Raw genomic sequence first — 27195 nt, 5'->3', positions numbered from 1 at the left:
GTGTCCGGGTAGAGCCTGTTGCCCCTGCTGCCTGTCAAACACCAGAGCATAGATACCGCAGGGCATGATGGGGATGGAGCTCACTGTAGCCCCTTTATGCAGTTTTGGCTTTTGCAATGGGGGCAGAGTCAGAGCCACCTCTGTGGTCCCAGCTCTTGGCGGTGTTGAGCCAGTTGATCAAAAACAGTGCCTGAGAGAGATGGAACCTGATCCTAAAGGAAATAGGAACCTCAGGCTCCTGCCAGGGGCGGCCCCTGTAATATCAATAAAGCTAACTTGGCATTTCTGTGGTATGGCTGAGACAGCATCCCCTCCCCTATGCTGCCCCTGGCCTACCCCTCCTCTATCATTTCTCCCACTAAACTTGTTTCTTTCAGTTGATAAAATTATTTATGTCCATCACTGTAGCAGAGCAGTTAATATGATGGAAACAAATGACATTTTTGCCATTTTATAAATAAAATTAGAATGTAAATTAGGTATTTCACATTTATTAAATATGCAAATCGTTGCATTGAACCTCTAGTTTTCAGGACAGTAAGCCTTAGTAGGTGTGACTTGTCCATCAAGTTGGGTACGGACAGTGTGATAAGGTGTCTTTTCCCAGCAATTAAAGGTTTTCTCTTAGCAGTTGGTTTTGAATGCTGATAATTCATCTGTATTTAGTATTAAGCTGCCCCTCTTTCTGTATCTGCTCTTTCAGGTCTAGATGTTTTCTCACATACCTTTCCCTGCATGAAATGTAGTCTGGAGGAGCTCTGAGAGAAACGTGCTCACATCACAAATCAGTTTCATGTCCTTTAATAAAAAATGTAGAGCTTTAAATCCCTTCAGTGTGACAAAGCATAATACCTTGTATTGAGCATTTTTAAAACTAGTGTGCTAGGCCCCAGGGCTTATTTTCCAGGGGGTGCTGAGCACCCACAGCCAATCTCGGCGGTCGCTCAGTACTTCCGGAAGTTCCACCACTGGACTATGGTTTCCACAGGCATGATCTGCAGCCATGAGCATGTGAATCACCTTAGGGCTCATCCTTTTGTAACAGTTCTGGTTTCTGAGAGCAAAACAGAGTTAATTTCTCCAGTGTGCTTTGCACGTGAGATTGGTGAAAAGCTTTCTCTGTTTCTAATATCAATTTGTAATATCAATTTCATCATGCAACCAGCTTTACAACCACCACTCAGTTCATTGGACCATAGTAATGTGTCTTAACAGGTGAAACATGGCCAAGTCTGCAAAACTGAATGTGGGTAATCCATGGCACAGGTTTGCCACGGGTGCTCAGCACTTTGTTGTGGCAGTGTTGGACAGGTAAATTTCAGATGGACAGTGGGATGGTTACTGGGCTCACTCTTCAGAGTGGTAGCCATGTTAGTCTGTATCAGCAAAAAGAACAAGGAGAACTTGTGGCACTTTAGAGACTAACAAATTTATTTGGGTGTTAGCCCACGAAAGCTTATGCATGCATAAATTTGTTAGTCTCTAAGGTGCCACAAGTGTTGGCCTCTTTGGGCTCACTTTGTGTGATAATACACTAAGTATTTTCTGGCTCACCTACTTCCTGGATTTATTGGTGACTAAGCTTTGGGAACCAGCTGAACGACTTGGGTACGTTTGTACAGAGTTCTCACCTACAAAGTTTTCAGTCATTGATCATGACCCTTTTGTGGCTCAGTTCTCATCCTTTCTATTCCATAAGCGTAAAATTGAGCTGCTTGTTTTGTTCTGTTTGTACAGCACCTAGCACAATGAGGTCCTGGTTCCTACAGTAAGACAAATAAAGTAAGAATGTGCTTGTAAAACTCGGCAACTTTTTCTTAACTTCCTTTCAATGACTTTCTAGGACGGTGATGTGGTCGCCCCTGAACTAACTCCAATGAAAGCAAGCTGGAATGACCCTGACGAGGATGAACTGCAAAGTCCAAATGACCGCAGGGAAGCTTCAAAATCCAGAACTAGACTCTTTCAATAACTGATTTGTAAATGGAGTTTATTTGCTATATTTAAAGCCTTTCCAGTAACAGTTTTGTGCTGTCCCTTCTATCCTGTTAAAAGATACTTGAAAGAGAACAGCACATTGTATAAAACCTACTTGAAAAGCTTTACAGAACAAGTTTACAAAAGTGCATTTTTTTAGGTTCCTGTATGTTTCCTGTATGTAACATAGTGATTTAAAAGCCCTGTGAGCATTGACATTCAAAGGGGAATTTTATATGTGATCAGTGATTATTTGCAGCAGAGCAAACACTGTTCTAGTTTTTGACTTGAGTGTATGGGTGCTGTGTAGCAAGAGTTCCTTTAAAAATGAAGGCTTTTGAAATACCCCAAACTCCCATAAAATTCCAAAAGGAAATTAGTATTTTACCGTTGTTGTAGTGTAGCTAGCATTGCACTTCAGCACAATTTTGACTTCCCTAAAATCAGAGAAATGTGAGCAGCAAGTGCCCAGCTCCCTTTACTGGGGCAAATGACATAGATAAAAGAGAGAAAAAAATTGGAAAGATCTGTACTGTCCCCTATTTCAGATCCCTTTCTTTTAAGATAATCTTGATGTCACATGTTCTGACAGAGCAAAGCCTATAGCTCAGGTTTCTTAAGCCTTACTGAAGTGAAAAGGGCATCAGTGAGGTGTGGCCTTTTTTTTTTTTAATGCTGTTTTTTAGATTGTGTTTTTGTGGCTTAACAATCACTTTTTCCTGCCATTTAAATGTTCTTTCCCCTGGTTCTTTTCATACAGCACAAATGGGGCGGGGACCAGATTTGACTACTGACAAATGGCTGTCCAATACAAAGAGCAAACAAACTAGGCAGATTTTTCTTCCAATCTTTCACTTGGAGATCCCTTCCAAACAAATTAAGTTTAAAAAAAAAACAAAAAAAACCCCACATCTTCGTACAGAAATGGGATTTTTAAGTTTCTTGTGTCCTTTTTTTAAAGTAGTACCTAACACCTGAAGAAAACAAACTTGACCTCTTTTTCTGAATCTTTGCCTTTAGAAGTCAGATGTTAGTCACTATAAACTGTCCCTTCTAGAGATGGCATCTGATAATCACCAGATGAAGGCAAGGGAATTGATCATGCCATAATTCTTCTGGTCTGCTGCTCTCTTAATATGCACAAGCCCATGTGTTCACCAGAGGGGGTGTTGTACAAACCCCATTTTCAGTGCACTACCAGTGATTCAGATCTACAGGTGTATGAAATGGCTGTTGTCAGAAATCTTCACTGACTTGGGAAGCATATCTCTAACCGTTCTGGAATGAGCCTTTTGTACTTGACTTCATCAAACAGAAAGAGTGAAGCAATTGTGTTAAAACCCTGTGATTCAAGGCAAGTTGAAACATTACATACAGAATAATGTATTCATTTCACAGCTGTCACTTGAATGTATTCGCTTATTTGAATCTATTCTAAAAGGTGTTCTGTAGAAAAACTTTTGCTTGAGAGTACTGTGCTCTTTGCTTTTGAAAGGTGAAACTTTATCTGTGAACTGGATCCTTTTTTTTTCTCTTTTTTTTTTTTTTTGAGAGTTCGAACTGACTGAGCCTGAGTTGTCTGAAAAAGAATGTATACAAATATTTTAATACAACTTTTTTAATGGAATTGCTGCGTGGATTGTTTGTATTAAAATCAATACTACAATTAATGCACAGTTAAAATGAAAATTGCCAAATGCATTCTTAAAAGGACAGACGTTCATAGCTAAAGCAAGTCTGTTAGATAAGGGAGCCCAATTCTGAATGACTTTTTCCATCAATTTTCTATGAGGCCCCCTTGAGCTTTGGAAGATCTTCATGCTGGACGAGAGGCATTGGTTCTATTCCCAGTCCCTGTAATGGAGCAGGAATTTTGGATTGGAGTCAAATTCAGGTTTAAGGCACCATGAAGGGTAATAAGGATTGAAGCTAAGCAGAAAGGCCAAGGAAGCAGTGTCATGTGCTGAGACATGTGGCAGGATCCCAGAGATGCCAGATGGCAGACCCGTGCCTAGCATCATGTAACTGAAATGCTGCCACAATGGTCATGATGGCTCAAAATGGCATCAAATTCTCAGCTATTGTAAGGCAGTAATAAGTAAAGATATAAATGCAGGGGAGATAACCAGCTACACTTTCCCATCATATGCTACTGGCAGAGAATGTGACGTTTGGCCTATAGACATGAAGATTGTATTTGAAGACTGGAGGGGAAGGGATGCTAATAGGCAGATAAGAAAGGGACTGGGAATGTGCCAAGGGGTTTTACATAAGTACCAAAGCTCCTTTTGAGAGTGCTGAATGTATCTAGTAATGGGGCCTCATCACATTCCCTAGGTCAGGGGTCGGCAGCCTTTCAGAAGTGCTGTGCCAAGTCTTCATTTAGTCACTCTAATTTAAGGTTTTGCGTGCCGGTAATACATTTTAACGTTTTTAGAAGGTCTTTCTCTGTCTATAATATATAACTAAACTATTGTATGTAAAGTAAATAAGGTTTTTAAAATGTTTAAGAAGCTTCATTTAAAATTAAATTAAAATGCAGAGCCCCCCGGACCAGTGGCCAGGACCCAGGCAATGTGAGTGCCACTGAAAATCAGCTCGCGTGCTGCCTTTGGCACACGTGCCATAGGTTGCCTACCCCTGCCCCAGGTGTTGCATTTCATTGCCCAGTAAACCTCTCTGTGCTTCCCTTGCTCTGATCCCAGAGCGTCTGATTTGGATTCTTCTGCCTATTCAAGTTTTACAAGCAACTCTGGTGTTTGAATAGGTGGAGCCATACAGTCCTTGACAGACTAAATCCATGACAGCCACCAACTCCTCACCTCTTGGGGTTCAGCTTGCTGTGAGGGGATCCAAATGCTGAATCCCATGTGCTTTAAGCCTCCGGAGTCTGAACAGAGTTCACAGTTGCCTGGAAGCAGTGCTGCCGTTTCCAGCTAGCTCCTAGTCATCTGGCTGTGGGTGAGAAGTCTGATGCCATATCAAGCCAACAGCTCATCAGTGCTGCAGGCTCTCTGGGTCCACAGTGGTAGTCTCTAGGCATTGGTGCCAGCTGCCATGCTCTGCTCAGGCCCTGCTCAGGCCCTGACCATGGGAGGAGGAGTCAGGAGGGATTTTGCTGTGGGATTTGTTTTGGCCTGTTAGGGACAGGAGACAGTGGCAGTGTTTTGTTTGGGGGGAATGTGCCCAAATACCTGGCTAAGTCAGATGTTGCTGGGGCAGGGGGAAACAGTGACTGGGAAGCTGTCCTGCAACTTGGGGTGCTGGGATCAGGGCTTTGATTCAGGCCCATCTCGTTACAAGCAACAGAAAAACGTGTGGTCCTTGTGCCCCTTTCATGTAGCTTTTCAGGCACCACCGATACTGGTCTTGGCCTAACTTCACTAAGCTTCTCTGAGAGCAGGGATGGGGGAGGAGCCCTAGCCCTCACATCTCATGGAGCTCTAAACGCTGGCAGGGCCGAGCAAGCCCATGTCAATACCCTCATGCTGCCCCTGCTGTCTCTGCCACGGGGGAGGGGAGGTTGCCCTCACTCACTGTGAACAACAGCTGAGCTCACTTCCCAAGTTCACGGCAGGGCATGTCCCAGCAGGCAGCTCCCCTGCTGCTAACACTCAGTCGCTTCACATGGGAATTTAATTTTTAAATTGCCCAGTTGCCTGTGAGATTCCGTTTGCATTGAAATCCAGTGCTTGTGGAGCCACCCACTAGGGCTGCTCTGATGCCCCGCAGGGTGAGCACCCTGACAGGAAAATGGGTGGGAACGCCCTGCTGCCCTCTCTGGAGCGTGAGTGCTGGCCGGGGAGGAGAAAGGAGCACAGCCTGGCAAAGCCTTGTGCATAAGGGGAAGAGGGGCTGAGCACCACCTTCTGGAAGGGTTCCAGACACTGCTGGGAACAGCTGCCAGGCCCAGCCAGGGTCCATGTGAGAGCAGTCAGTTCCCACGGCCCCCGGTGTGGTGGGCTCAGGTCAAGGCCCAAACCTCCAGGTCCCGAATAAAGAACTGCTCCTGGGGCGACAGGATTTCGTTGTCAAATGTCTCACATCGGTGGCTTCCCCCATGGTACAGGTCCCCATCCAGCCACAGGCCGAATTTGCCACTAAAAATAAAGGGAAGACCAAGCTGAGTATCAGACGGGCTCCAGTCCGGGGCCAAGACAGGCAGGGCAGGGGCCTCTCTGACCATCAGCTAACGAGGGTTCCCTGCGTCTGTCCCCATGTGGAAGGACAGCTAGTGGGCCTGATCCTGCCAAGCACAAGGCACCCCCTGCTCTGAGTGACTTCAGGGTGCTCAGCACCTCCCAGGATTGGGCTCCCTTCTATCATGCTTTGCACTAGGCTCTGAGCACCCAGCCCAGCTGCTCCCGATTGTGCAGCCCCGTGCAGCGTAAGGAGACGCACTGAGGGAGCTGCGGGAGGCTAGTGGGCTGCACAGGGGCCCTGCGCTCCTCACTCATGAGGCTGCAGAAGGGGGAAGAGCCCTGCCTGGCTCTCAGACGCTGGGGCAGGATGCAGGGCTGGTGGAAGAAACAGCTTCTTCCTTCACATACAGAATCATTCAGCGCCTCACAACACCCCTTGTTACAGCCACTTCTCAGGGCACAGTGGCATTTTAATGAGCTTGTTTCACAGCTGGGTGAATAGCACAGCGAGGCTGCATAACCCGCGGGGAGCTGGAGCCAGAGCCACACTCTAGCCAAGGCTTCGTGCAGCCATCGCTATGCTCCTTGGGCATGACCAGGAAAGATGAACACCAGGGCTAACAGCACAGAGCAGGAGGGGCAGTGCCATGCACACAGGGAACACTGGAGTCAGCAGGGCATGGGGCTGCTGAGCAGTTTTGCTTTGAGTTCACTTCTTTGGGTTTTTCTAGGCTAGGGAAGGTGGGTGGGGTGGGGTGTCAGCATGAGCTAACATGCTGGCTAGCCCCAGTCCTCTTCCTGGTGCACATGCAGGTTTTACCTTGATTTAGCTGCTCAAGGTCAATTCCAGGGGAGCCCTGGTACAAACTGGTTCTGTCAGGTACATCGCTGTGTTGTTACTGGCTGGATGACGGCGGCAGGTACGGGACGCGTCACTCACAACGCGCTGGGTTGTGGCAGAAGGGAAGGGCCCAGCGCTTCCCAAAGTGCTGTGGCCATGACCAGGCTGGGCACGTGTGCCCCACACAGGGGTTCAGTGCTGGCAGAGGGGTTTGCAGTCAGTCAGGGGACGCACAGCTTCATGGTCTGTGCTACCTGTCTCCTCATCTTGGACTGGGAGTAGGGTGACCAGACAGCAAATGTGAAAAATCGGGCCGGGGGGGCGGGGCGCGTAATAGGAGCCTATATAAGAAAAAGACCCAAAAATCAGGACTGTCCCTATAAAATCTGGTCACCCTAACTGGGGGGGAGGGGCTGTCCAGACTCCTCAAGACCCTCTTCCTGTTAGTACTGAGTGTCTCTGCTCCTGCTGGAATGGCCCTGTCTCCCCTACACTTCTAGTGTTAGTGCATCAGCTCCACCACAGCTAGCCCAGGGATGTCTCCTCAAGCTGGAAATTACACCTCCTGCTCCAAGCATCGATGTACCCTGAGAACAGAGCAACCAGTGCAAACACTTGTGCAACCCTTCACTCACATCTGAGCATGGACGGTGCAGAAGGGAAATCAGCCAGATCCATTCACTGATAGGAATCATGCACTCGACTCCCCGGGAGCCTCCTTCCTTATACTGGGCTGGGCTGAAGGAGCGCTAGATGAGCAAAGTCATTTACACTTCCCAAGGCTCCCCAGCACAGCAGATCTCAGAACAGCAGCCAGGTCTGGCTCCAGCCTCCAGGAGGGCAGCGTGTGTGAGCAGATACATCCACGTAGACCCCTGTGACTGGATGCAGGACTCCGCTCTCCTGCTCTGGCTGCTGCCTCAGGATGGGCTGTGCTGGTGCTTGGCTTGAAGTACTGCAGCCCCTGCCTTCCTCGATGCTGTGAGGGCAGAAGGGTCTCTAGGAGCAGCGAGGCAGAACAGGCCCCAGAACTCAAGGCAGCTCCGACCAGTCAGCTACATACCTGCCTCCGCCAATCACTAGCAAATCTGCATCGCCTTTCATGAAGAAAGTGTTGGTGCCTGTCCACTTAAACACCTGCAAGGAGACGCAACCATTAGCAATCAGAGCAGGGGTGTAGGGACAGCTAATTCCACCCCTTGGGCAGTACCTGGCACAGGAACAGGGAGCCCTGTTGCAGTGTGGAGGGAGCTGGTCAGCAGTGGCTTGCCATGACTGCTAGGGTCACTGGTGCAACTAGCTCACCAGGGGCTACTTGGTGCAAAGTACTGACCCAGAGACAGCCTAGATCATCACTAACTCCCCAACTCTGACCAGCTCACTGTAAAACCTGGTGTGATGCTCTGTACCACAAAGCAACATCCTGGCACCCCCGCCCCCCACATTTACCATGGTGATTTAATTATGATGTATTTTGTACAAACTATAGCATATGGGGGGGGGGGTGTCTATGGAAAAGTTATGGTTTGCTGAGTATGATTATCCCATTTGCATGCATGTTTCATTTTTGTATCTGAAATTATGAATATTAACCATGTAGCTGTATTTCAAATGTGTTTGCTCCTGGGTAACTAACTCCCACAAGGTAGTTTACATCCAGTCTAGCCAGCAGAGTGTGACTGAACTATTCAAGTTGATGGCTCATCAATGAACACAATGGGCCATGGAAGAAGCTTATCCCCACCTGATGGACTGTCCTGTGAAGGTCTAGCCAGAATAAGGGAAATGGCTGCTGCTGACTCATCAAAGCATGCAAGGACATGTGCCACTGGACTCCATCTTGTGCCTGTACTTTGCCACTAACTACTGGGGGCTTTGTTTGGGAAAATGAATTTCCCGCCACATGGGAGAAGCTATGAAAAGGGGAAGTGGCATCATCACTTAGCCTCACACCCCCTTCCCCCCACCCCCAAACTCAACACCAGGAAACACCTCAGGGACAGAGACTGGACTGGGGAGGTGGCCCCAGGTGGGAAAGGAGGAATCCCAGCCTGCGTATGAAAGATTGGTGACCTATTTGTACCATCAGGATGAACCACTGCTTGATTCAAATCCCGTCTAGTTTATAGAATTTAGATTGCAATTTTGTTTTATTTCTTAGCTAATCTACATTGATCTGTAGACTTATTACTTATAATCTTTCTGTAGTTATATCTTTTTTTTATATTTCAACCTAAAAACTGTGAGCTGTTTGAAGTGCACAGAGAAATCGGCTCAGGAACAGAGGCTGGTGCATTGTCCTCTCCACATTGAGTGAGGGGCGGACTGGCTAATAACATACACTGGTCAGGCTTCTGACGAGGGCAAGATGGTACAGCTCTGGGGTCCTTGGCTGGGCAGCTGGGAAGAACTGGCTGAAGCCTCTCTATTGTTGGTTCATGGGTGGTTGGTGAAAGCATTCATGTAACTCAGCTTGGTGTGTCCCTGATTGTGAATGTTTGTGTAAGGGCAGGCCCGGGACCGGTCTGCAGCTTCTCACAGCATCACAGTGAGAGAGGGCTCCCAGGCTGGTGAGACAGAAGGCTCAGCGGTACCCCAGTTCCAGGTTGCACCCCAGGGCAGTACATCACATTTGGGGCAGAATCTTTTCTAGCTCTTCCAGCGTCCTGGTTAGCAAAATGTAGGCACGGGCTATAGTAAGTGCAGCGTGGCTCCCCCTCTGCTCTGTGTGGCTGGGGCAAGCAGCACCCCACAGCACCCCTCCTCCCTGGCTGGAGTTGTGAGAGTTTCTCCCCCTTGTTCAAGCTACTTTGCAATGCCCGGAGAGCACCCCTGCAGGCAGAATAGTCACCGCTAGGGCTGTGCAAAGCCACTACCCACAGCAGCAAATACAGGCAGCGCTTTGGGGGAGCTGTGCCAGCTGATATCCTTGTTCCCTATGAGTCCCACCGTCCGTGAGTCAGCATTAGCCGTGCTGCCAGTGTGCACAATTTTATAGTGACACTTGTGATGTTTGATTTCTTCAAGCCCCAGCTCCTGGAGTCACTTCAGCAGCGCATCAGCCTCTCGGCTCTCCTTAAAAACATGTCAGCTTATGGCCCTTGGGGAAAGCTGGTGACTGTGATCCGAATGCACCCCCAGGCTCAGAAACCAGGGGGAACAGAATAAGAACTGACATTGTTATTTTTCAGCCTCTCATGATTCCCGGGGGTCTGACTCAGGCCTTTGGGTCCCTGGGACTGGCGATGTGTCAGGCTGATGAATGCTACCGCTGGTGAGGAAGGGGGCGAACCCCATTGGACTGTGCCTTGGGCCAGTCACAGGTGTCAGCAGTGCTGGCCAGAGAGCAGGTTCTCACACAACCACCTCGTGTTCCAGAGGGTGCGTCAGGCCTATAAGGGGTTAAATGAGTAACTGCCCAGGGCTCTTCCTAGTGTGGACAATTCCCCTAAATGTTGGGGTGGATCTGAACTCCATAGGGAGGGAATGGGGGCAGGACATGAGGCTGATAAGGTGCAGGGTTTGAATTAGCTGTGTTGGGGCTGATAATTCAGTTCAGTGCTGCTGGTCAAACTGGCTTCTGGGAGGTGATGTGCATGGAGTTCCCCAGCCCCAGAAAAGGAGAAAGCCAGAGCGAACTGGGAGGAGGGAAGAGGCCCTAGTGCAAGGAGAGTCTTCTCCTGAAACTTGGCCTGCATTGGCCATACCACCCAGCACTCAGCCCACAATACAGCAGCCCCACCCCTGACCCAACACAGCTGTAGCTGCCGTACAGGATCACAAACAAAAACTCTCTTTGCTTCTGTGTTTGGGTTTCCCAGTGTGTGGCCTTAGCAAAAGGAGCTGATTTTGAAGTCAGAGGAAGATCCGGCCCCCACATGCAGGCAAGACTGGACTCCAAGGGGAATTCACCCCTGTGCCAGAGCTGCGTGCTGGAGTGTTCCCACGGGGGCCTTGCTGTGGCTTATGGCACCTTCACACTGGCTCTGCTGGCATAATGCTGCCGTAACGCAACAGGAAGCTCACCAACAGAACAGTCTGTGCCGCAGTTGAGACGAGACTCGATTTGACAGCCCTGTTCCCAGCTGCTTCTGGGTGAGGCAGCAACTGGGCTTGGTTGTTCCCATGTGTTATTACCCCCACAGGCCCAGCAAGTCTCTGAGTGAGACAGGCTGAGGGCCAAGGGCCTGAGCAGGTTGGGGAGCAGGAGATACCTGAATTCTGGACCAACTCCCCACCATCCTACTGCGTTTTGCCTACGCTGCCTTGTCAGATCATTATGAAAACCAAGGACTTCCCAGTCGCTGTTTCCCCCTGCCCCAGCAACATCTGACTTAGCCAGGTATTTGGGCACATTCCCCCAAACAAAACACTTGGTTTGCTGAGAATGAGGGTTGCTCCAGTACAGATCCCTGCAACACACTCACTAGAACACTAGGAAATACCCAGGTACGTTCTTTCTGCTCCTGCCTGGGACACACTGCTCCTCCTTCACCCATTTCTCCAGCCCCCGTAGCATACAGCCCCCATGCCCCACACTAACAAATGTGCAACCTGGAGGCCAAGCCCAGCAATCCAACATGGCAGCCCCCTGGAACACGATTGCCTAACACAACACAAAACCTGTGTGTCAGATATTTTTACTAGGGCTGCTCAAAAATGTCCCATCAAAACTGTTTTTGATAGACAATTGGATTTGCAAGCAAATGAAGTGTCTGCCTCTGGAAAATCTCAATATTTTGTTAGCAAAAAGAGGCGAAAATCCAAAATATTCTGGTTCAAAATACCACCACTGTGTCTCATGGGAGTAATAGTTTGGGTGCCTTATGCTCCCACCCTCTTCCATGGATAGCGCTCTCTGGCTAGACTGCATCACCCATGATGCATCACTGCCAGGGACTTCTATGCACCTCCTCCCATCACCAAGCGGGGAGAAAGTAGTGCATCATGGGAGAGGGAGGCCAGCCAGAAAACCCTGCCCATAGACTAGAATGGAGCATTAGGCAACTGAACAGCAACGCCCATGAGGCACTGCAGCTCCAGACAGAGTAGAAATTTTCAGTTTTCAGCCAACATTTTTCACCAGAAAGTTGAAATTTTCAGTGGGGGAAAAAAGGCTATTTTCTAAGCAGCTCTAACTATCACCTTCATGCACCAAACAGTTCCTAAAATCTTTCTAGTGGTTTCACAGTGCCATGTCGGTACTTAACCTGCTCCTAATCTTCCGCCACAAAGCCAGGGTCCAACACAGTATGACAACAACAATCCAGCCCAAACTACTGTCTGCCTGCCCCAGCACTACCACCCATGCCAGGCAATGCCAGCAGCATGCTCAGCATGGCGCAGGCTAAGTGTGTGTATGCTGGATGGTGAGGTGCTAGGGACAGGGAAGGGCGCATGTACAGTGGGAAAGGGTGAGGAGGAACGTACTTGAGGGGTTCCTAGTATTTTAGCCGGTACTGCAGTAGGATATGCACCTGGACAACCTTCGCTCTAAAGCACCAAAGGTGTTTTATTTGTGGGAGTGGCTTTCCCAGTTCTTAGTATGTACATAACAACAAGTATTCCCATCGCCCCTGCCCCTCAGCACGTGCTGGCTATTGCTGTGTCCAGCCATCCCAAGACTGGAAAGGCGAAATATTCACCAAACCCCAGGTTACGGGCAAGCAAGGAGCAAACCTCAGCTCTGATGTTGGTGGGTGCAGCTTACACCAGGGCTGGAGCTGGCTGCACAGAGGAGTTTTAATGCTTCTGATTTGATCAGTCACCAAACTGGCATCCCAGGCTGGGGCTCTGCTGCAGTATCTCCGAGGACCCGGGCAGCGAGTGTTGTGGGGGGAGTGGCGCATGCCTGTCTGGGTGACAGCTACCTGGGTGGATTTGTCAGGCCCTGAGAAAAGCATTATGGACTATTGGGATTTCCTAGGTCCTGGCCCTGCCCTCCGAGAAGTCAGGCGGAAACACCTCTGAAGCCAGCCAGGCCACAAGCCCTAGGGCTTTGTAGGGGCCCAAGGAGGAGGTTTCCACCCAGTTCTTCGGAGACTCAGCTTCCAGAGGAGTTGTACCTCGCAAGCAACACCCTCAGGAGCGTGGGTTAGTCACTGGCAGGAAAGTCAAGTGATTTTCCATAATCAGACGCTGAATTATTCAGTTACTTAATTCTGTCGTTACAATTAATTCACTATTTAATGACTAAGGAGAGCAATTATTTCCTGGTAATTCTTCCTACTAATTACATGCTCCTACTAGGTGAAGGAGCCCTGAGGCTGGGACTGGCTTGGGAACAGGGTTACTCAGCCGTGTCTAGAGGCAGTGAGGAAAGAATGGCTGTGCCCTGCTGAGCTCAGGTGGTGCCTGCAGGTTGGGAAGGAAGCTGCCTCCGAGATGCTGTGCAAGGTGTGACTCATGCTGCTTCGATCAGCCACATACCATGGACTTTGGGCCTGCCAGGCCTCCTCTCACCTAGGCTCCCAGGAGCAGCCTGGTTGAGCAGCCTGCTTGGTTGCAACGGTGGGCACTGACGGGCATAGCAGGGCGGTCTAGGGCCTGCAGGTTTGTGTGGTGTGCAGCAGGTTGCACAAAGCGGCTGTGTGCCTTGCAGGGGGCTCGGCCAAAGCCCCTGCATGAGGCGAGAGTGCAGGGTGTGAAGGGGGTGGGTGGAGTATGGATGTCAGAGGAGACATGCAGCTAACGGTGGGCAATACCCATCATGCTATAGGGGGGCTTAGTGACGTGCTCCCTTCCTCACAGCAGCAGCCTCTCGATGCCCCCATGCTCCCGTCCTGCTCAGCACTGAGCAAGAGACGTACTAAGGACTCATTTGGATGCCAGGTGGGCGCTCCAGGAGGCACGGGGCCCAGCACAGGCCCAGGGCTCCCAGGAGTGCAGAATGCTCTCCCCAGCGCTGTCTCAGCTCCCAGCATGACTGACCAGCACTATGGGGCCTTTAGGGTGGAAGTGGAGGGGAAGTCCAAATCCCTCCCCGCCCATGCACACAGAGCGGCTGAGTGACCCAGAGCACCTGCGGGGGGTGTGTGTGTGTGTGGCAGAGCCACAAGGACACTGCTGGCAGGGAAGGGGAAGCAAAAATGCTGTGGACTTGTCCTCCCCCCCCCCTCCACATGATTGCACCCCCACATGTCCCTGGGCCTGTGCTGCAGGCCTTGGCCAGCAGAAGCCCCTGTCTCCGCTCCTGGGAGAGAGAGTCACAGGCTGATTCCAAAGCCCCTGCACCGAGAATGTGAGCGTTACTGTTACCTTTAACTCCGGGGAGAAGGAGAAGAGAAAAGTCTCCCCTGTGCCATAAAAGCAGCTGCTGAGTCGGATGGCAGTGGAGGAGAAGGCCCCAAACGTCTGGAAAGGAAGCAGAGGAGAGAAGGTGACAGCACTGCCAGATCTTGTGGTTTTAGCACAAGTTTTGCTGTAATTGGGATTTCCTCAAAGTCCCAGCTCCCGGAGTCCTGGGATTCCAGGAGAATCTCAGCTTGCATTAGATACAAAACAAAGCTGGAAGGCAAAGAACCCAAAATTTATTATTTAAAAAAAAATCTCCTGATTTGTAAACAAATCGCGTGAGTGATTTCTGGAGGCCTCACTCATGATCTGTGACTGCTGGGGCTGTCAATTCTGCAGCTACCACCAGCAGCAAGTGACCGGGGCAGGCCTGTTCACTGTCTTTACTCCTCCCAGCCACTGAAGCTCTCATGGCAGGCTGTGTGTGCCCCAGCTCCCCTCCCAAATGCAGGATATCTAGGACCCTGAGGCTGCTGGAATCTGCACCCTGGCTTTTAGGCACCATTATGAACAGTTACCCCACAGTCACTACCCAGGCCAATCCATGGCACCGCTGCCCCCTCCACAGGTGCCACATCTCATGCTGGAGGCCCAATGGGGCAAACCAGTGGCTCCAGGTTGTATCACTCAATGAGGAGGTTCTGCGGCCTGTAACCGGGGCTCCAGCCAAGCTGGAAAGGGGCTGATCAGACAGGACAAAGCCATCACTATCAAGTCTGAAAGGTGCCTCACCCCTTGGATTTTCCCTCCAGCCAGTGCTGGGCTAATCCCTGACACTGGCAGGTGCTCCCTGAGGACAGGTGTCTGCGTGCTACTCAGCTAGGGTCAGGTGGGGCTGTGGCTACATGTACATGCATGCTCCGCCCACAGACCATTGCTGTTGGCAGAGCTGACACGTGGGACCTTGATCACCGCAGCACAGGCCCTGACTGTGTGCGACGGAGTCACTCCGTCGGCTGTGCGCAGCAGGTGTAGGGTTACCAGAGACAGCACTGCAGGGAGACACAATCACACCCCAATACCCGCCGTGGGCAGGTGACCTGGGGATGGGTCCAGAACAGACCCAGCCCCTTCCAAGGAGTGTTTTGGGGGCCAGACACAGGATGCAAAAGCTGCGGGAATTGCGAGTGGATTATCTGATCCCCTCCAACAGCGCAGCCTGGCCCAGTTGCACTGCAGGAGTTACTAGCTGTAGGTGAACTACTGAGAGCAGACGTTACCTTAGCACTTCCCCACTCCTGTACCCCACAGGCCTGCAGCCTCAAGCACTGCCCCTAGGCCTGCTGGCCTCCTACCCCCCATCCCCCAGCTCAGCAGTGTGCTACCCCACCACTACTGGCATGGGGGGAAGTCTGGAGAAGGGGTATGCTGCGGAGGGAGGGGGGGACAGCTGCAGCCTGGTGCGTGTGTGCTGTAGCTGTGGGTGTGATACGGTGAGTGGGGGTGCATAGGGGATGAGCTCTCGGGGGTTAACTCTGTTTTCTTGCTAGATTGGCGCTGAGCCAGGTGTTCAGAGTACAGAGCTGCCCATGGCACAGCACGGTGGAGGGTTGGTATGTTAACCAGCATGTGCTCCAGCTCTGCATGGCCGGACTGCATGGCCCCCTCACTCCCTGCTTGCAGGTGCCGAGACGTAGGGAAGATTTCTGCCAGGTTTGGCTATCCAGGGCTAGATGTGTGCCGGGTGTGGTCACCCCAGAACTGCCACCTGTGTGCGCCGGAGATGCTGGGTTAATTCCTCCACTTGTTTAACTCTTCGGTCACCTCTGCCCTCCCTGGTTCAGCTGGGACAGGAAGTGGAGGTGCGGAAAAGGCTGACATCTGGGGGTTCTCTTTAGTCTGGCCCAGTCAAGGAAGTGCTGGAAGGCCTGGCTGAGCCCTGAGCCAGCCGGGGGCATGTTTCCCCTTCACTGATTGGCTAAGTTCACTGTGCACTGGGCAGACCGGGGGAAATGAGCATCCAGGGGCAGGGGACATGCCTGGGGGCAGGACAGGGCAGGGCTCCTGCAGCAAGGTGTGGGACTAGCCTAGGAGAAGATCAGGAGGAGAGGTGGGCCTCTTAGCTACCAGCGATAGCATCCTGGTGCCTAGGGGGCCTGGGAGGGGCGTAGGAGGGGTCAGGTGGTGAGGGGAGACCAAGGAGGGTGGAGCTGGGCCAAACCAGCAAGGAAGCACTCTAAGGTCACAGTGGATGTGGGAAGGGATGCTGGGGGAACTAGCAGGTGGAACATGGGGTGCTGGATGGCTCTGGGGATGGGGGCGGGGGCGGCAGGAGGTGCACAGGCACCAGGATGCTATCGTTGGTAGCTAAGAGGCCCACTCTGCGATCCCTGTGACTATGGGAACTGCTTGCCTCCTGCCTCTTCCCAGTCTGGCACTAGCTCCCCGGTGCCCGGAGCTGGCTGCAGGATCCTGCTGCAGCGTCTCTCCGAGTGGGACTGGTGCCCATTGCTGTGCAGCCTGGCAGCTAGCCTAGGCCCAGAGCAGGACATTGCTGCTCATTCACTGGTCGGTTTCTTTGTCCTTTTTCTTCTAATAAAAATCCAGATGAGGTGGTGCCATCCGAGATGAACCAGAGGAGGGGGGCTGCTGGGTGCTCACTAGTGCCTGGCAGGAGAGCCCTGCTGGGAATGCCCGATTGCAAACATGTGCTCCCCACAGTCGGCCAGCACTCCCCAGGACTCCGAATGCATCCCACAAGCCCCTCGGTCTGGCAGGCTGGAGCCCTGGGGCTGCCACGGACCATACAGAGTGGGGAGAGCCTGGGGCTTGAGCATGAAGTTAGTGGCCCAGAAATTCAGGAGGTTTCACTCGCACCCCGGGCCAAGGCTGGAGCTTACAGAGAGCAAAGGCCACAACAAACCCTGGCAGAGCTCAGCTACACCACCCCTCTCCTCAGCAGTGTCCTGCCTGCCCCTGGCCTTCCTCCAGCATCCCAGTACCCCCCACCCCACTACTGCAAGGCCCCTCTGTTCCTACCAATGTATTGGTGTGGCTGGGTTTCTCCCCCCAGACCAAGGAGAGTGCCACCCAGGGTGCCCTGCCAATCAGCCCCTCCTGCTTTCATCCCTGCTCCTGAGGGAGTGCTCTCAGCTTTTACCTGTTTATGGAGAGTTTCGTACCAACTCTCTCCCTCACTGACTCAGCACCATGCCTTTCATTGCAGCCTTTGCCATGGCCCATGGATCCTTCCTGTGCAGTACTGGGTTGTACAGATGGGTTGGCAGTGCTTCGTTGTGGCAGACACACCAAAAAGCTCTCCAGATGGCCCAGTGTGTTTGAACAGGACAGTTCTACCTGCCACAGTCAGCAGCATCTGTACTCCCACTGGTGTTTACTCAGCAGCAGGCTGACATATTCAAATCCCATGTGATTCTGCAGATGCCGGGTTACTCTTCAAGGCCAGCACACAGCACACAGCCAGTTCAAAACAATGACAAGCGCCACTGTAAGGTTGGGGGTTGTGTGCCAGGCTGCACGGAGCATACTCTGCATTTTAGATCTCTAGTCTGGGTACTGGAATTCCTTAACAAATCCTTCTCATTCCAGACCTGCTGCTGCTCTGCTTAGAAGGGACAGCCTGGAACTGTAACTAACGGTCGTTCCTTTCCGTTTCAGATCCAGAGGGGCTCCGTGGGCTACAGCAACGTCTCTCAGGCTTTTCAGATTGGCGACCCCTTATTCAAAGTAAAAAATCTTCACAACCCACTGTCACAGAGTCCCCCAGGTGATGCTTTGGAACTGCTCCCCACAAAGCCAGTCAGGACTTTGGGGAGCCTCCTCTCCCTTGGAGCAGACTGTCTTCAGGGCAAGAAGCTCACATGGCTTAACCTTCCTGGGTCTGACCTTGGAGCATTCAACATATGCCCCTACGTACGCTTCCCAAAGTGAATCTGCCCAGGCGGGGTCCTGGGGAAGCCAGAGGGTCCTGCACGCACCCCCCACTTTGCAGTCAGCCAATAAAACAGAGGTTTATTAGATGACAGGAACACGGTCTAAAACAGAGCTTGTAGGTACAGAGAACCAGACCCCTCAGCCAGGTCCATTCTGGGGCCTAGTGAGCCAGACACCCCCTCTGCTCCTGACCACCCCACCCTCTCTGACTCCTGTCCCCTGGCTTCTGCTCTCTCTGCACCATCCCCTTTAGTGCAGCTTGTTCAGGATAAACCACACAGACCCCAACTCCAGGCCACAAACCCTCTATCCAGCCAACTTGTCAGGTCACAGAGCAGAACCAGGCTGCAGGTTTTCCACCAAACCTAGGGACCAAGCTGTAGCTTCCCTGCCGTGTGTTTCTGACATGCCCTGGATGGAATGGGAGCCAGCACAGAGTGTGTGGGGCCAGGGGGTATGCCTGGGCCCAGAAGGGGCGTTAAAGCCAGGAAGAGGAGCCAGGCTCCTGGACCACACCCTGCGGGATGGCCCTAGTGTGCAGGGTCCAGATTTGTGCTGGCCTTTAGCAGCTGGATGTTTCTCTTGCAGGGGAACCCCAGCCCAGCGCAATGTACGATTCCATTTCCCTGGCCTCACCTGCCCATCGGTATCTCGGATGACCAGCAGCACAGGAGAACTCAGCTTGTTCATACTCCTGTACATGCTCTTCAGGCTAAACCCATCCCTGGCGGTGCAGTAGAGCAGGTTCCAAGGGTACCCGGTCACTCTTGGCGGAAGGTGGGGCACCAGCTGGGAACAGAGCCACAGGAGTCAGTTCCCACCAGGGTCCCTCTCTGCTCCCAGACCTCTGGCAGGAGCATTTCCCATCGGTTACTTCCACACCCTCCCTCACCCAACCGCTCCCCGCTGTCCTCTCCTGGGTGTCTGGCTTTGGGCTGGATGGCTGCAGGCACAGAGCCCTCCTCACAGACCTCACCATGCTCATGGTGTCAGCTCCAGGGCTCTGTCTCCCCCGCTTGTGTTCCTTGGGGGTTCTGCATGGAAGGGCCTCTGCTAGAGCTGGAGGGAGGGGAGAAGCAGGGCACAGGCTGGCTCATGGCATCATCTCCTACAGACCTCCTCCACCCTCCCACCCCAGGACTTGTTAGTACCCCTGAGAGCTTTCCAGCCCAGCTGGGTCCCCTCCCAGCCTGGAGGGCCCCACCAGTGGTAGCACGGCCCTGCAGGCAGAGCAGCATGGGGGCAGAGGAGCGGGCTCCCCCCGTTGTGGCTCATTAGGGGCAGGGCTGGCTTTAGGAAGTGCGGGGCCCAATTCGAACAGTTTCGACAGGGCCCCAGCAGGGATGACTTAAAAAACAAAACAAACAAAAAACCCCACACACATGTAAAAAAACATGTGGGGCTTGTACTCACCGGGCGGTGCTCCGGTCCTTCACTAGCTCCAGGTCTTCGGCGGCACTGAAGTACCCGCTGCCAAAGTGCCGCCTAAGACCCAGAGCAAGCGAAGGACCCGCTGCCGAAGTGCCATCGAAGACTCGAAGTGCCGCCAAGGGAGTAAAAATTAAAAAGGCGCCTCTAGCCAGGGAAGGGATTCTCACTGGGCACGGGGCCCTCTTAGGCGCAGGGCCAATTCGGGGGAATTGGTGGAATGGGCCTGAAGCCGGCCCTGTTTAGGGGTGGCCCAGCCAGGCCTTTCCCACACACACGCTCCAGGAAACCAGACCCTCCCCCCGAGGGGACAACTTCCAGGGGCCTCAGTGAAAGGGATCTGCAGGGGTTGTCTCCGCCTCACCTGCCCCAGCTAGGGCTTCTCCAGAGGAGGATGATCTGCACAGACAGCCCAGCCCAAAAGGCCCCATGCCCATTAACTTCGGAGTGAAGAACCCACACAGCTCCAGAGCGGCAGAGATGTTTGGAGTAACGTTTACCAGACCGTTCGCAGTGTGTGTGGGTGGAACAATCCCACTGACCCAATCCCAGAAGGGGGAACCCCCAGAACGAGGTTTGCCCGGGACGTCACCCCTCTCGGTGAACATGCCCTGTGGTCCAGGCCTGCCCTGGAGCTGGTGGAAGGCTATTCATTGAAGGGAGGAATGAGAGGTAATGGTCAGGTCGAGCAAATGATTTATTAGATGTGTTTATTGCTCATTATTATTATTTTTTGGCAATGGGGCTCAGCTCTGCGGGGTGACTGGATACATGGCTCTGTGGACTCCACATTTGCTGTCTCTCAGTGTGTCTGTATCAGATCTTTGCCTCCTTTCACAAGTACCAGGATGTTCTCTCCAGCTGCCAGGCCAGCAAACCCCTGGGCCCTGAGCCAGACGGGACTGGTCCCTGCTCACCCACCCTCACCAGTGACACACTGTCTCTGGGGTGAATGGTCCCCTGAGTCCCACAGGGCAGAGTTCTGGAGCCAGTGGCGTTAGAAGCGTCGCACTGGGATCCCCAAGGTCTGAGCTGGCCCAGTGCTGGTGCACAAAGTGCCCCCGCGGGCCCTGTACAGTGAGCTGATCCAAGGCTACAAACCAGGGAAACGACAGCCAGAGCCCACGGCAGTACTGCCCAGCCTGTTTCCAAACTGGGAGGGCCGGGCTGGCCAGGGGAATGAGTTCCATGCCCTGGGGTGCCCACTGGAATGGCTCAATCCCACTGAGGAGCTGTCCAGAGGACAGGGTGGAGGGGCCAGCTCCAGGCCAGAGGAGGCTCTAGAACTGCCAAGCACCTGGCCACAGCCTGCCCCAGTGAGGTTACCTAGCCCTGCAGTGGGGTGAGCCCGCAACCTGCGCTGAGCTCACCTGCTGGACCTGCTCTGCACGCAGGACGTTGCTCTCTCCATTCAGCACCAGCTGGTAGGGCTCCTCCGGGGGTGATGCTGTCACTCCCGTGCCTGCCCGGCCTGGGTCCTCCTGCTCAGCAGTCTCGACACACTGCAGGGGCTGGGCTTCCTCCGGGCAGCCAGTCTGGGGGGAGATGCCCACGCCGTTTGGGGAAGAGATAAGGGACCCCAGCACAAAGAGCAGCACTTCCCCCTTGGGCCCAGCCATGGCACTCCTGGCCATCCCATCCAGAGAGCATTGGTGCACAGAGAATGGGCTGGCACCACCCATGCCCTGCCTGGTGAGCCCTTCAGGAGAAGAGGGCATTTAAGCCCACTGGGCAGCGTCCAGCCTGTGCCTCTCAAGGGTCCAGTGTGTGGGTCAGACCCCAGGCAGAGGAGGGCAAAGGTGGCTTTTAGCTTCCCCAAGTCTGGGAAGCTCCGGGACACAGCACGGTCTTTGGAGTGATAGAGAGCAACCCCAGGGCTGCTCCACAGCCCAGAATAGCTGAAACACAAGTGCCCACCTCCCAGCCCAGCCCCACCTTCTATCACTGCCCTACACTGGGAGCTGTGGGAGTAAGGGGCATATAGGGCTGTGTGTTGGGCTAGTGCTCCCCCTTTGTATGGTCCCTTTTTGTTCCTGGCACAGAATAAAGAGGCTGCCAGAACTGCCCCTCAGTCTGGGCCTATCTGCCATGTCCCAACTCCTGTGCTTGCCCCACTAACCATGCTCAGGGTCACTGTGTGCATAGATCCTGAGGGCTCCACACCAACTCTGTCCAGTGCAACAGCTTCATCAGAAGAAATTGAGGAAGCCCCACATGAGAATATCCCATAGCTCTTCTTGCCTTCAGCCAGGAGTCTCCCACATTCCAGTTGAGTGCTCTAACCACTAGGCTAAAAGATGTGCTGGAAGCCTGCACCCTGACTTCTTGCTAACAGCACAGGCACCTGCTGCCAAGCGAGGGTTTGCAGCTGAGAATTGCAAGCAGAGAGGGGGCGGGGCTTAGCACACACCCTTCTCATTGGCTAGCTTAGGTGGCTTCTCACCTCCTCTGCTGGCTTTTGTGAATTGTATTATGAGACACCTTTGTCTCCCCATTCATCACCTAGGAAGCCAGGTGCATAATTCCCGCTCTGGGAATCTCAGCATTGTTCCTGTGATTTTGTTATGCTTGCTGGCACCCTGCACACAATGCCTAGCTGACTGCCACCCTCTGAGAATGTGACACCTGCCCTCATCCTCATGCCCCCAGGCTTTGATAAGGGGCTTGCTGCCAGCATTCACCAGGCTTTGTATTGTCACTAGGCAAACTGCCCGCTGCTGCTCAGGTGCTACTGAGTACAACTCAAATGCAGGGTGCAGCCACCTGGGGGATCCCGATAAGGGTTGCATGGGCAATCTTGATCCTGGCATTTCCTGGCTTTTGAATGCCTGACTTGGCAACTTTAACAGTCTTTTAACATGGTTTTGGAGGCATAATTTGCTAATTTTTTGAAGAAAAAACTGCTCTGAAAAACAGAAATTCCCTCATATTGACCCCCCAGTTTGGGTCAGCCCCAGGGCTTAGGTCTTTTGCAGTACAGCACAGACCTCTGCTACTTGAGCTACCAGAGGAACTGGTAGCAGCAGCAGCAGTAGGCTGTTAACCTCTGTGTGGACCGGAGGAGGAGAAGTGAGTTTCACAGCTATTTGCTGACAGAAAAGGAAGGCTGAGACTTCTGGATTCTATTCCAGGATCTGTAGGGGATTGTGATCTAGTGGTTTTAGATCCCTCTACTGCTGTTTCCCTAGCTTGTCTCTGCTCCTCCCTCCTCCCCTTGTGCTCCTGCCCCTCTTGTCTCCTATCCACCCACCCTCTCTGACACCTGTCCCCTGGCTTCTGCTCTCTCTGCACCTATAGAGCCCTTAGCCCCATGACTTTTCCCTACACTCTACTCTGCTCCTATCCCACCTGCCCACCCTCTTCACCCTCAGCATCTATATACTCCCCTTTTCCCTCCCACTCTGTTCCTCCCACACCCCTGGGTCCTGCTCCTGGCCTCCCCTCACCCCATTCAAATGTGGCTGGTTCCTCCTGCCCACCATGCTGCCTGGGCACTGGCAGAGGGAGCATTGAGAGCGCAGGAGACACTGGCTCCCAGCTCTATGTTCCAGCATTCAGCACCATGGTGGCCTTATCAGCTGTAGGGGAACAATTGCAGGGAAAGCCCACCTCAACCTCTGCAGTCCTGGGATGGGATCTGCTCAGTCATGCTGGGGATGGTGCCTATGAAGTTAGCACTTAGGCACTTTGAGGGAGTGGAACAAGCTCAGTGTAGACAGAATCCTTAGAGAATTTAGCTGCTAAACTCTAACAAGTCCCTACTGAGCATGTGCAAACTGAGTTTTTTTCATAGTTTTATAATTTGACCTAATTTGGGCAAATACTCAGGAGAACAATAAAAGGCACATACCTGTCACCAAGGTAACACTCCCATCAAACACACACCAGATTTCAAGGCCATTCTCTAATTTATGGAGGCCCTAGAGAGTCTCAGTTAAACAATTGCAAGAATATTTTTAGCACAGAATTTTTTTTCCCCTAATCTCATTCTTGGACATGGCTGAACCATTTTAGCTGAAAGGTTTTTTGTTTTTAAATCAGCCTGAAGCAGAGACCTGAGAACAGTGAAAGTGTTGAACAACCTTTTCTACAGGTGGCACTAGCAGCTCTGCCTATTAAACAATTATACGATGCTATGTGACCGGCTGTGACAAGTACTAGGACACTGCATAATGTCGGACATCTGCGGAGTCTGGGCGGGCCAGTTATGAAGGGAGCGTTTCCTCTTTGGTATAGTTTTCCTGCTCAATATTGCACAAGCGATTTCAGCCCTGACAGATCTAAGGCCTCTTCACAGCACTTGTGCCACATGAGTCAGGCAGAAATCACTGCCCAGCCCTGCTTTCCCCCCACTGGGATAGTTGGTCAGAAACTCACCTTCACTCCCTGACTCAGGGGAGCTCCCATCCCCATAAAAAAGGCAAACAAATAAACAAGGGAAAAACTGCAGGAAGCATATGTCAGATCTCCTAAAGTCCACTAATATCTGCTCAAGTGAAGACTCAGGGCCCAGCTGGACTATGCTAAAGCCTGAAAGCAGAGTCAGTTGCTTTCCTGACTCATCTTTTCTCCTTGCCTCAGCATTTCCTTCTTGGGCTACTTGCAAAGCAACTCTCTTTCTGCACTATATTAATGAGAACCTGCCTCCCCAGGGCACAGCTCTCTCCCCTTGCCTTTGCACGCATACTAGGAGAAAACACAGTGAAGGATGGACAGAAAATCCCATGGGCACCAGGAACAGAAAACAATTAGCAAGCAGCAGCATTTTGCACCCCGGCTGGGCTGCTGAAATCACATTCCTTTCTGGCAGAGGCCCTGTGTCTATCACAGAGAGAAGCCAGCACCCCTGGCTCTGGGACCCTGTTGATTCACATGCAGGTCAGAACCAGTGCTGATGTTTGGTAAACAGAGCTGGAGCTTGTCAGAACCACATTGTCCCTGTTTGTTTTGATTGGCCTTGCCTGGCACGAAGAATCACAATTTAAAAAGAAAATGGATCAGATTACACTGGGCAGCCGGCTGTGACTAAAAGAGCAGGTGGCTGCCGCAGGCTGGGCCCATGGCCAGGGGAGCTGGGCCATGTCTGCATTAGAGACACTGCACAGCTGAAGTGATACTGATAGTGCAAACCCCTAATACAGACACATGACATGGATGTGAAGTGGGGTTCAGCCCAGTGTGGGTGAAGCTGGTAAATTACCAGGGTCTCTCGCACTATCATCCCCCTTTCCATTGAGGTTGCATCTACACAGAGGCTTGCACCAGATGCAGTGAGAGCAGGACAGATCTCTGTAACTAACAAGCACCCTTCACTTTCCATATTAAAGGAGAGGAAGAACAACCCAAACATTTACACCATGTGTTGGCTGTCAGCCAGGGCACTCTGCCTGTATGTTGTATTGCTTTCTTTCCTTTGTGTGTTCTTTTCCATCTGCACTCTCTGTGAGACAGTGAGAGTGTCTCTCATGTGTTTGTGCAGCACCAAGCCTGCTGCCAGTGCTGCTGTCATATCAGTAACGGAGGTTTGCAGGTGCACAGTTCAAAGCCAGCACCTGGATTTAGAGATGGGCCCAACCCTCTAATTCAAGCTCTGGATCTCAGCTCCTGTAGCCCAGGGGTGCTTGGAGCTAGATTGAGATGACTGGATCTGGTTCCCCCAAATCTAGGGACACTTGGATCCAGGGTTTTGGGTCAGGACTTTCTCCAGTAGGAGTAACACCAATCTGAAGGGTAGCAGTCTATACACACTGGACAAGGTCCCCTTGTTAAAATCAATGTGATCTAGCTGGTAACTGATGCCCCAGCAGCAGTAAATCTGAGCTAGCGTCATTGCACCATCTTACAGCTGGACCTGATCAGCCTGTTTCGGAAAGGAAAGAAGCAAGTTATGGAGCACAGCTGCCTGCGGTTTGTTCTGAGTTTCATCCCCCTCTGTCTCCCCTGGGCACACGCGGTGCGGTACATACCAGGAGAGTGTAGCGGCCCCGGAGAGCTTTCATGGTGTGTGGGTGAGTCCGGCAGCAGGTGTATGGAGCTGTGCTCACTGCCGAGAGCTGCCCAGGGGAGGGGAAAGCAGGTGCCTGCCAATGGCCTCTTGAGAACACTCCCATCTAAACAACACAGATTTTACTGCTTCCCTCTACCTGGGCTCTCCCACCTCCTGGTACAGCAGTCAGGTCATCAACAATGGGCAGCCTCCACCGCTCAGGGCCCCATTGGATAGCATGTGCCTGCAGAGGGTTTACCAGACAGATCAAACCCCTCCTCTCCAATTGGAAAAAGGAGTTTAAAGGACTTTGAACTCTTTGTAACTGTACATGAATGTCTTCCTGATGCCAGTCTCAAAGAGCTCTTCACAAGACTGCAGAGAAATTGAGTTCCTAATCACAATGCTTGTTCCCTCTATTGCATACAGCTGGCTTTGTTATTGTAGGGTCTTATGTGGGTACTGAGCTGAGCACCCTGCTTTGGTATTGGAGGACTGGTTACATGTACTTTCTTACTCAGGTTGCTTATGAATGCTGAAGGTGGGTTTATTTTTTTAAGGAGAAAGAAGTGGCTGAAACACTGGGGTTTGGTTTAGTTCTGTTTTTTAAAGGCATAAGAAATACAGCAAGTCTGCAAACGGAAATTAGAAAGTGAACCTGGGCAAACAGACTAAGGTGATTAGGAGCAAAGTCCCCACACCTGGAGGGTTGTTCTGACAGCAGTATAAATATTGTAAGCATCAGCAAGAGCTGCTAACAACTTCCGAGAAAGCTTCAACCCGGAGACTATGTGAGACAACAGAAACACACACCAGTGCTCATGGAATACAGTCAGTCCCACAAAGAGACCCAGGAAACTGCAGCGCTTCCCAGATTTGTCTGTATAGTGCCCCGCTGCTTTGTAGAGAGATGATCTCACATACGGCTTCTCTTCCACTCCACACTCAGTGGCCTGGTCCTCCCTGCCATTCCCCAGCAGCTGGCCCCCACTTTCATTCCTATTCCCTCTCAACCAGACCCCCGCCCTTTCTGCATGGCCCAGCCCACCCCTCATTTCACATTCCCCACCAACTGGCACACTTCCCCATGGCCCCATTCCCCCTGCCTGGCCCCCACTTCTCATCCTGTTCCCCATTGCCCATCCCATCCCCCCTCCTATTCTTAATCACACAACATCCCTATAGCAACAGCCTCACTGGAGCCTCTAGGACAGTAATACTAGAGCTGTGTGAGTGCAAACTAGAAGAAGCCCTCTATCTCCTGTTCCTCTTCCTTTCTCCTCCCCATCCCTGTGATAAATGAAGGGAGTGGGAGGTAACTACCTTTTATGGACACCCACCCAGCCAGTAGCTATAAAATCCCTCTTAGTCAGGGGCGGCTCCAGGCACCAGCGCTCCACGCGCCTGCTCTTCGGTGGCATGCCTGTGGAGGGTCCTCTGGTCCCGCGGCTTCGGGCCAGCGGACCCTCCGAGCTTGGGGCGGCAAAATGTCTAGAGCCGCCCCTGCTCTTAGTAGCTGTTCTCTAATTGCTCTACTTGTAAAGGGTTAAAAAGTCTCACTGCTATGCATAGGTAAAAGGAAGTGAGTGGGCACCTGGCCAAAAGAGCCAATGGGAAGACTAGAACTTTTTAAA

The 27195-nt window shown here is 52.1% G+C and overlaps 2 protein-coding genes across 6 annotated transcripts in view; one reads left to right on the top strand and one right to left on the bottom strand.

The window, feature by feature from the left end:
- The window catches only part of SAMHD1 (SAM and HD domain containing deoxynucleoside triphosphate triphosphohydrolase 1), an 85440-nt gene extending 82429 nt beyond the window's left edge, over window positions 1-3011 (top strand). For all 4 annotated transcript variants that reach the window (XM_044985601.1, XM_044985599.1, XM_044985602.1 and 1 more), the window contains exon 16: window positions 1844-3011. In XM_044985601.1, coding sequence (XP_044841536.1) covers window positions 1844-1972 — 129 coding nt within the window. In that variant the 3' untranslated portion in view covers window positions 1973-3011. The remainder of the gene's footprint in view (window positions 1-1843) is intronic.
- A 1636-nt stretch (window positions 3012-4647) lies between these two features.
- Window positions 4648-25897, bottom strand: TLDC2 (TBC/LysM-associated domain containing 2). 2 transcript variants are annotated; one of them, XM_044985603.1, is made up of 6 exons: window positions 25542-25897; window positions 20946-21110; window positions 18784-18936; window positions 14218-14313; window positions 8024-8097; window positions 4648-6077 (listed from the first exon to the last, which is right to left on the bottom strand). In XM_044985603.1, the coding sequence occupies exons 1-6, from the start codon at window positions 25683-25685 to the stop codon at window positions 5942-5944; spliced, it is 768 nt and encodes a 255-aa protein (XP_044841538.1). In that variant the 5' UTR covers window positions 25686-25897; the 3' UTR covers window positions 4648-5941. The 2 variants fall into 2 exon arrangements, with proteins under 2 accessions (XP_044841538.1, XP_044841539.1); XM_044985604.1 differs by lacking the exon at window positions 25542-25897 and adding an exon at window positions 21695-21908.
- Between the last annotated feature and the right edge of the window lie 1298 nt (window positions 25898-27195).

Source organism: Mauremys mutica, chromosome 13 (genome assembly GCF_020497125.1).
Source record: "Mauremys mutica isolate MM-2020 ecotype Southern chromosome 13, ASM2049712v1, whole genome shotgun sequence".
NCBI classification, from domain to species: Eukaryota; Metazoa; Chordata; order Testudines; family Geoemydidae; genus Mauremys; species Mauremys mutica.
The sequence above is the reverse complement of the archived record's forward strand: the minus strand, read 5'-3'. Positions and strand labels throughout refer to the sequence as shown.

Coding starts and splice junctions, on each gene's coding strand:
- TLDC2 (XM_044985603.1), bottom strand. CDS start 25,685: ATGGGAGTGTTCTCAAGAGGCCATTGGCAGGCACCTGCTTTCCCCTCC. Junction 14,314..18,783: donor TCCGAGATACCGATGGGCAG/GTGAGGCCAGGG, acceptor CTTCCTTTCCAG/ACGTTTGGGGCCTTCTCCTC. Junction 8,098..14,217: donor CCTTCTCCCCGGAGTTAAAG/GTAACAGTAACG, acceptor GTCTCCTTGCAG/GTGTTTAAGTGGACAGGCAC.